Raw genomic sequence first — 9,847 nt, forward strand, 5'->3', positions numbered from 1 at the left:
CCGTATTGAATTCAATACGGCCGTATTGAAATTTCTGAACTTCAATACGGCCGTATTGAACTTCAATACGACCGTATTGAAGTTCAAAAATTTCAATACGGCCGTATTGCCCCTGTAGGCCGTATTGAGGCCCATTCCTATAAATAGGAGGCCATTTGGACGTCCTACCACACTTTTCAACATAGTTTGAACCCTCTCCTTGAGTATTCTGGGGTTTTTGAGCAGTGTTCTGCCCTAGAAATCACTCGGAGAGTTGATCCGACGAAGTTCTTGAGCCCCGAGCCGTTTTGCTTGAGGATCGAACCTAGTCGAGGGGAAATCTTTGTGATTCCCTTAGTTAAAATTTTGTTCTAGGAGAGCGAGGAGCGGGCTTGTAGAGCGTGGGAACGCCAAAACGCTTCCCAGTTCTTTACAATATATAAAAGCACGCTTCAAGAGGTTTCCTTTCAATCCTTCCTTTTACTGCTTTCTGTGTGTATATTTAAACTGTCATCATGTAGATAGTCAATTCATAATTGTTTAGAATAAATAGGGGTAATTTAGTAATTTTATACTGTTCTGTTAAAAATAATCTGTCATAGGGAACCCGAAAGGGGCGCTGTGGGGTGCTAACACCTTCCCCACGCGTAACCGACTCCCTTACCCAACTCTGGTTGTAGTGGCCAAAGTTGATTTTTAAATCAATTGCCTTATCCCTTTTTCCAATGTTTTGAGTAAAACATTGGTGGCGACTCCACGAACCCTCCTTTTATGAAAACCACTAATCCATGGAGGGTCCCGCTTGGGATTAATATGGATTAGTGAGCCTTTTAATAAAATTGCTCGTTTGACGAGGTCTCAGTTTGAGAATAAGTCATTCTAGCAATCCACATTTTTCAAACAAATAAACGAGTCCAACCATCCCTCGCGAATGCCGAAAGCCCGTTTCGGGCCGGTGGCGACAGATGGCGACTCCACTGGGGAAGCCTCGAGAGTCAGTCCCATTTAGTGACAGATTATTTTTAACAAATAATAGTTAAAATTACTTCATTACCCCTTGCTTGTATTATAATATGTTTTATTATATGGCTTTAAATAACTGTTGTATGTTTAAATTCCGCAATTGTTTGAAATAAAAAACTGCACACAAACCTTTGCACACAACAGTTCCCTCTATACCCGGGGGCATGAGTGATTAACCATAGGGAGTGGATGTTAGTACGGCCGGTTGTCGAATGGGTCTATAGGTGCCCGTAGACCGTTGTCGGAAAACATCACTCAAGGTGATAACCATGAACTTGAGTCCGACGGTGCGTTGGAACTTTCCATCGACCTACGACGAGAGGAATTGGGTCCCTATAATGGGGGCACCTTGGGGGCCTTGGACTGGTGAGAACAGTTAGAACCTACCTTGAATATGCACCATTTCTGCAGGAGACCCCTACCTCGTGATTCGCTCGTGACTGTTCGTGGATGAGTGAATTGTTTGTGTAAATGTTTACGTGCAATTGTTTGTGCATTAATAAATAACCTCGTGATAAGGTCTAAAAATTCCCCATGCATAAAAAACCATGACATGAGAGGAAAGACCATGTGTGAAAATATAATAAAAGTGAGAAGCATGTACATCATTACCAATAAGACATCATGCATCCTCATAAAAACATACATTTTAGGATCACCAATACCTCTTGACATGAGTGAAAGAGACCCATGACTATAGAGATTCTCCGTTGGGGAGAAATCATAGATAAAGAAGGGTGGTAAACTTCCGTCTTAAAAAGGCAGCGCCTTAAAGATGGAGGTTTATCAAGCTCATGTTAAAAAGTGTATTCATTCCATAAAATAAACTAACTAAACATTCATTTTAGAAAGTGGCTGGTCATCTCTCTGTCCTTACGCGCGCACGGAAAATCAAGAAAATGGAAGCATTGGAGGAGCAAAACAAAAAGCTCACAACCGAGCTTTCACAGCTCAAAGAGCAGATGGCGCAAATGTTGGAACTCATGCGTCACCATAACATTCATGGATCTCATCACAATGACCATGGGTCCCATCATGAGGAGGAGGAGCATGAAGAAGATCCTCCACATGCCATACCTCTTGGGGCTGGAATTATGATCAAAGAGCCCGAGGTTTCAAAAGAACAATTCCACGCCCTAGAGGATCGGCTAAGGGCTATGGAGGGGCATGATTTTGATATCAAAGATGCCGCCGACATGTGCTTAGTGAGGGATATTCAATTCCCTCCCAAATTTAAAGTGCCAGATTTCCCGAGATACGTGGGATCGACTTGCCCCAAGAGTCATCTCACCATGTACTGCCGAAAGATGGCTGCATATGCCACAAACGAAAAGCTCTTGATTCATTGCTTTCAAGAGAGCTTGGCTGAAACTGCACTCAACTGGTATATGCAGCTAGATGGAAATCAAGTATGTACATGGAGGCAGTTGGCCGACGCCTTTCTCAAGCGCTACAAATACAACATCGACCTAACACCTGATAGGTCAGATCTTCAAGCCTTGAGTAAGACAAATGATGAATCCTTCAAGGCGTACGCCCAACGATGGAGGGAGTTGGCGGCACAGATAGAGCCCCCGCTGTCAGATAAGGAGATGGTGTCCTTATTCATCAACTCGTTGACTGGTCCCTATTACGATAAAATGATAGGGAACACAACGACACTCTTCTCGGACATCATCACTATTGGGGAGAGAGTGGAACAAGGATTGAAAAGTGGGAAGCTAGCTAAGCCTTCCCAATCATTCGAGGCTAAGAAGACCTTCAGGAAGAAGAATGAGGGAGGAGTCAATGCTATAACCATATCCTCGGCTTCTTCCACTTCGAAGTCAGGAAGATCGCAATTCATCCCTGTGAAGAAGTTTGATAAACTTCCGACCACTTATAGCGATCTCCTTCCGAAGCTAGTAGAAGCCAAACTTCTAGCTCATGTTCCACCAAGGAAGATCGACCCACCTTACCCCGATTGGTACAAGCCACAAGACAAATGTTTATACCATTCGGGGGCACCAGGGCATTCAACAGAGAGATGCCTAGCTCTCAAATACAAGGTCCAAAACCTTATTGATGCTGGGTGGGTCACCTTCGATTCGACAGCGCCCGACGTGAGCAAGAATCCTCTACCAAAGCAGGAGTAGAGAATGGCAAGCCACAATAGGGCCCCTTCATATTTTTCTTCTCTTTTAGGGACTCATGATCAGTACCCGAGATCATGAGAACCTTTTCATGTAAATAAGGGTTTTTGTACATTTTACATATATCAATAAAGAGGCATTTCACACATCACTCTCTTTTGTTCTTTTCTCTCTTTCCTCATCAATATTAATAAATTCTAAACCTAAACAGAACCAATAAAATAATTGTGTCTGTAATTGTTCGCTCTAACCGGGATCCGAAGGTGAAAGGGTTGAGTTGGACAGTGATGAGGAGACCATTTCTCCGGATCTGCAAAGATTGCTAGATCAAGAAGCTCGTCAAGAGAAATTCGAAACCGTGAATTTGGGGCATGGCCGAAAGATAAAAGAGGTCAACATTGGGACCCATATCAGTGATGAAATAAGGACACATGTTTCCGCTATGATTATAATAAAATCATTCTTCATTGCTTCTTTTCTTGCTTATAATAAAATTCTAAACCACATTTTTTTTAACCCTGTTTGAATAAACATGAATGAGGTTAAAATCATCTTAATAATAATAAACCCACATCATTTTTATGTGGAAGTGTGTGTGTCAACTTGGAGCACCTTTTCTTGGCCTCAATAAGTGCCATCATGGATAAAGAAATCCTAAAGATAAAAAGACCCGCTAGGAATCCCACAAAAGGGTGACCTAGGCAAAAGTTAGGGTTACAATAATAAACAAAAACAAAGGTCCGCTAAAACGCCACAAAAGGGTGTTTTAGGCAAAAATAAGGACAATCAAAAAACAAAAGAAATCCATGATGGTAACATGAACCGAATTCAAAAAGAAAGGTTCAAGAGCAGCTATCCAAGTTGTCAAAATCACAACGTCAATAAACAAAGATTTTCTTAACTTCATAAGTGTTTAATCAAGCAAGCCTAAACACATAAGCCTACCTTGGCCATCCATTCTTACAAAAACCATTTTTGAAAAATAATCCCCTCTAAAATACAAACTTCAAAACAAAAATATCTTTCCCTTCTTTTCTCTCTTGTCCCAAAAGATTTTAGAATAATCTAGTGGAAGCATGGAGAAATAAATCATCACTGATAATGGATCTAATCTGAACAACAAAATGGTGGAAGAACTGTGCCAAGAATTCAAGATCCAACACCACAACTCTTCCCCATATCGGCCAAAGATGAATGGGGCAGTCGAGGCAACCAATAAGAACATCAAAAAAATAGTGCAAAAGACGGTTGTCTCATTTAAAGACTGACACGAGATGTTACCCTTCGCTCCTCATGGCTATAGGACTTCAGTACGTCCATTTACAGGAGCTACTCCATTCTCACTCGTTTATGGGGTGGAGGCAGTTCTACCCATCGAAGTCGAGATATTCTATCTAAGGGTAATCATGGAAACAAAACTTTCCGAGGCAGAATGGGTTCAAAGCCAATATGACCAGTTGAACCCTATCAAAAAGAAACGGCTGAACGCCATATGCCATGGTCAAGCCTATCAGAGGAAGATCAAAAAGGCTTTTGACAAGAAAGTCCACCCTCGAGTCTACCATGAGGGAGAGTTGGTAATGAAGAAATTACTACCAACTCAAAAGGACAAAATCGGAAAGTATGACCCAAATCACGGAGGACCATACGTGGGAAAACGAGCCTTCTCAGGAGGAGCATTGATCCTCACAAACATGGATGGAGAAGAACTTCGATACTTAGTCAACACTGACGTGGTAAAGAAGTACTATGCTTGAAGACGTTGCTTGCATAGGCCCGCTAGGATGAAAACCCAAAAAGGGCGTCCTAGGCAAAAGTTAGGGCAAAATAAAAAGCCTGCCAGTACAAGGGTACTAGGCAAAACAAAGGCAAATTTACCCCGTTAGGATACGTCCTAAGCAAAAGTTAGGGGCAAAAGAATAAGATGTAAAAGCAAAGCAAGCAGCGATCGCTTAAACCGAAGACCGAAAGGCGGTTCAAGTGATTATCTTCTAGAAGCAAGCATCTTGCAGCATCTACACTCCTGGCTCAGGCCGAAGCAATTAGGGGAACGTAAAGAGCAACAATTACAGATATAATTGTTAAGCCCAATGTATATAGCCTACCCTGGCCAGCCATTCTTCAGAAATTTCCTTCTGTATATCTTTCTGTAAAAACACTTGTGAATATCAATAAAATATCCATTTGTTTCTTTTCTTTCTTGACCATGTGATTATGCCTCTGAATTGGTTTTTCATAAAATTGTACGAAATTCCATTAATAATCGGTCAATAAAAGAAAATTGGAGGGGTTCCTGTAAAATCCATAATCTCCTGCATAAAGGCTCACAAAAATACTCCCTCGCGTCAATGACAGAAAGTCCTCCAAGAAGAAGAGGATAGGGAGAGCCACTCACTTTTCTAAATAAATGAACAAAAGTAAAAAATTGTATTGCATTTGTGCATCACACACACATTAGTTGCACATTCAAAGACCTTATCATGAGGCAACCGCATAAAATAGAAAAATAGAAAATTGCTTGTGTATGACAGCAGCAAGCAAAATACAAAGATTCAGAAAATCAACAGCATCATACAGAATAACTGAGCCTGGAGAGGCTTGCCGAAAGAATACTCTCAAAATAACTGAGCCTGGAGAGGCTTGCCGAAATAATACTCTCTCATAAATCTAATTTCTTTAACACTTTTAATTTCTGTACAGCAAAAGCCAAAAACATAAAAAAAGGCAAAATACAGAAAAAGCCAAAATCAGAAGAAAAGGCAAAATACAGAAAAAGCCGAAAATAAAAAAGGCAAGGATATAGAAAATCCAACAAACAATCTGTACCAAATAACTAAGCCTGGAGAGGCTTACCAAAATAATACTCCATATCCTCCACAGTATGCAGAATAACTGAGCCTGGAGAGGCTCGCAGAAATAATACTCCCCAGAGGGAACCTCAGCTCAAGCTCACGGAAAAATCCCCCAGCGAGAGCTATCAAAGCAAAATCGACGCAATCCCCAATGGAAGTGCGATCATCCAAACAGTATATACAAGTCAAAGGACTTAACACTTCCTCGGTGGAAGATAGCTCTCCGACTCAAAGCACTGAGCGAGGCTAAGCCTGTAGAGGCTTCCTAAATAATACTCTGGGACACAATAAGATCCCCAAATCCCCAATCGCCTACTCAAGAGGCATCCCTGCAAAAAGGAGAAGAAAATCAAAAATATCAATAAGTATTCCCCAAGTGGAATCCGGCTCTTAGCCAAACATCGAACGTCAAGCCGATACGCCTAACAGAAGAGGCTAATCAAAATCAACGACAAAATCCCCCAGTGGATAACAGCCTACACAGAGGCAACACAATCAGAAAATCAAAGAGAGACACCCGAATAAGGATAACCGGGATACTCCACTCACGTCAAAAGGACGTCAGCCAAACATAAGGCATCGCTCAACTCAGAGAGCATCTGTGTCTACACCCCAAGGAGTCAAAAATTCCCATGGGTACCAACTAAGCAATGCAAGTTGGGACACAAGAACCTATGAATGACTGCACATCCCCTAGACGGATCCCTGCGTTATCCAGCCCTCAGCGGCACAAAATCAGAAAAACAAACCGTCGAAGCAGCATTGTGGACTGTGGAGACAAACTATACTCAACTACCTCATCTTTGAGAGGCAAAGTCTGGAGAGACGATACTCAAACGAAGTCTGGAGAGACGGTACTCAAACAAGGTCTGGAGAGACAATACTCAAACAAGGTCTGGAGAGACAATACTCAAACAAGGTCTGGAGAGACAATACTCAAACAAAGTCTGGAGAGACAATACTCAAACAAGGTCTGGAGAGACAATACTCAAACAAGGTCTGGAGAGACAATACTCAAACAAAGTCTGGAGAGACAATACTCAAACGAGGTCTGGAGAGACAATACTCAAACAAGGTCTGGAGAGACAATACTCAAACAAAGTCTGGAGAGACAATACTCAAACAAGGTCTGGAGAGACAATACTCAAACAAGGTCTGGAGAGACAGTACTCAAACAAAGTCTGGAGAGACAGTACTCGAAGTCTGGAGAGACAGTACTCGAAGTCTGGAGAGACAGTACTCAGAGTCTGGAGAGACGATACTCAAATAAAGTCTGGAGAGACAATACTCAAACAAAGTCTGGAGAGACAGTACTCGAGGTCTGGAGAGACAATACTCAAGGTCTGGAGAGACAATACTCAGCCATCAGCGTCGTCAGAGGCACGTTGGTGTTAAACTTAGCTACCAAGGTTGTCAGAAGCGCCAAGGTATGCAACAACCTGGAGAGGCTACTCAACAATTTTCCACCGGAAGACATTACAAGTCAGAAGGTCGGCACATCACCCGGACAATTGGGTCAACTCCTTTACTTGTCAGCCGGTACACCAAAAGACCGTTTGACTAAGTAAAGGGGGGGCAGCTGTAGACCCCTAAAATTGTCCGGGTCGGAAATAAAGCTTGAAGACTCTCGAAGACTGAAGGATAATCAGCCAGAAGGACTCCTCGAAGGCCCTAGGAGGGTTCTCTGTAGGTCTAGAGGTCTTAGAATAGCTCAAAATAAAGAAGTGGAGGGAAAAAGCCCAATACGGCCGTACTGAACCCCAATACGGCCGTATTGAAGCTTCAATATGGCCACAGTGAACTCAATACGGCGTATTGAAGTTTCTGAAACTTCAATACGGCCGTACTGAAATCAATACGGCCGTATTGAAGCTTCAATACAGCCGTATTGAATTCAATACGGCCGTATTGAAATTTCTGAACTTCAATACGGCCGTATTGAACTTCAATACGACCGTATTGAAGTTCAAAAATTTCAATACGGCCGTATTGCCCCTGTAGGCCGTATTGAGGCCCATTCCTATAAATAGGAGGCCATTTGGACGTCCTACCACACTTTTCAACATAGTTTGAACCCTCTCCTTGAGTATTCTGGGGTTTTTGAGCAGTGTTCTGCCCTAGAAATCACTCGGAGAGTTGATCCGACGAAGTTCTTGAGCCCCGAGCCGTTTTGCTTGAGGATCGAACCTAGTCGAGGGGAAATCTTTGTGATTCCCTTAGTTAAAATTTTGTTCTAGGAGAGCGAGGAGCGGGCTTGTAGAGCGTGGGAACGCCAAAACGCTTCCCAGTTCTTTAGAATATATAAAAGCACGCTTCAAGAGGTTTCCTTTCAATCCTTCCTTTTACTGCTTTCTGTGTGTATATTTAAACTGTCATCATGTAGATAGTCAATTCATAATTGTTTAGAATAAATAGGGGTAATTTAGTAATTTTATACTGTTCTGTTAAAAATAATCTGTCATAGGGAACCCGAAAGGGGCGCTGTGGGGTGCTAACACCTTCCCCACGCGTAACCGACTCCCTTACCCAACTCTGGTTGTAGTGGCCAAAGTTGATTTTTAAATCAATTGCCTTATCCCTTTTTCCAATGTTTTGAGTAAAACATTGGTGGCGACTCCACGAACCCTCCTTTTATGAAAACCACTAATCCATGGAGGGTCCCGCTTGGGATTAATATGGATTAGTGAGCCTTTTAATAAAATTGCTCGTTTGACGAGGTCTCAGTTTGAGAATAAGTCATTCTAGCAATCCACATTTTTCAAACAAATAAACGAGTCCAACCATCCCTCGCGAATGCCGAAAGCCCGTTTCGGGCCGGTGGCGACACTCACTACCCAGCTAACACAACTCAAAGCACAACACAACACATCTAAACAACTTACAGCCCAGCTAAAACATCATAATTCAGCATGAACATCTCACAACATTAATCAGCATAAACAACATTCGACACAGCTCAGCTTAATAGCAATAACAACTCAAACATTATTAATAGCATGATCAAAAACTTTACAATATACAACATATAATACGAATCACCCGTCTTGTTTACAACTAATCTATCATGCCAAAATACCCACCCAAACAACACCAATGAACCTAAGCACCTAAAACAACTTTCAACTTAACCAATGTTGACAGCTTGACCCCTCTTTACTAAACCATCCATATCTGGAGTTCTAGAACTCCTTTTTGGGTGATTCTAGCACCATTAGAAAGCTAAGATCCAAGGCTACAACTTTCATGAAGACTACAAAGTCCAATTCTGAAAGCAAAAAAGCGCTCAGCTCCTCCAAAGCGCTCGGTGCTTTACCTCCAGGGATTCTCCTCTAGCTCTCTGCCCCCAAAGGGCTCAGCCCTTCAAAATGGCTCAGCCATTTCAAAAGCGCTCAGCCCTTCAAAATGGCTTAGCCGTTTGTGACAAAAACACAATCCCTCCACCATTTTTGAACAACAACCTGCAACCAGAGAATTCCCAAAACATGCAAACCATCCAAATAACCACATTTTCATCAATCAACACAAAAACCCCTTATTTTTCAACATGCAATCACAAATCATCAAAACCCCAAAATTTTTCATGAAACCCCGAAAACGAAAATCTTTCAAATATAACCATCAATTCCTCAAGAATCACACCATCCATGAGTTCTAACTCACTCAACAACAACCAGCAAAAAAAATCTTAACTTCCCTTACCTTGGTGTGAAGAAAAACCGAGCTCCGGGACAGCGGGAAGAAAAAGAGAAGCTTGAACGGAGAAGAAGAACAAGCTTGAGGAAATGAAGAACAGAGGAGGAGAAATGTCAGCAAGATCACCAACTACTCAACACCTAGCTCACCAAAGTAGGAAGAATCAGG

The 9,847-nt window shown here is 42.1% G+C and overlaps 1 protein-coding gene across 1 annotated transcript; it reads left to right on the forward strand.

The window, feature by feature from the left end:
• The first annotated feature begins 216 nt into the window (after positions 1 to 216).
• LOC145954594 (uncharacterized) lies at positions 217 to 9,319 on the forward strand. The gene is made up of 3 exons (XM_083069204.1): positions 217 to 438; positions 1,851 to 2,860; positions 9,193 to 9,319. The coding sequence occupies exons 2-3, from the start codon at positions 1,902 to 1,904 to the stop codon at positions 9,317 to 9,319; spliced, it is 1,086 nt and encodes a 361-aa protein (XP_082925330.1). The 5' UTR covers positions 217 to 438; positions 1,851 to 1,901.
• The last annotated feature ends 528 nt before the right edge of the window (positions 9,320 to 9,847 follow it).

This window comes from Cajanus cajan, chromosome 1 (assembly GCF_000230855.2).
Source record: "Cajanus cajan strain Asha chromosome 1, NIPB_CcT2T_4, whole genome shotgun sequence".
NCBI lineage: Eukaryota > Viridiplantae > Streptophyta > Magnoliopsida > Fabales > Fabaceae > Cajanus > Cajanus cajan.

What these genes read in the sequence shown, in the direction of transcription:
- LOC145954594 (XM_083069204.1), top strand. Translation starts at nt 1,902, where the DNA reads ATGGAAGCATTGGAGGAGCAAAACAAAAAGCTCACAACCGAGCTTTCA. An exon ending in CAATTCATCCCTGTGAAGAA is followed by an intron (nt 2,861 to 9,192) that starts GTTTGATAAACT and finishes GGGTGATTCTAG; the next exon opens with CACCATTAGAAAGCTAAGAT.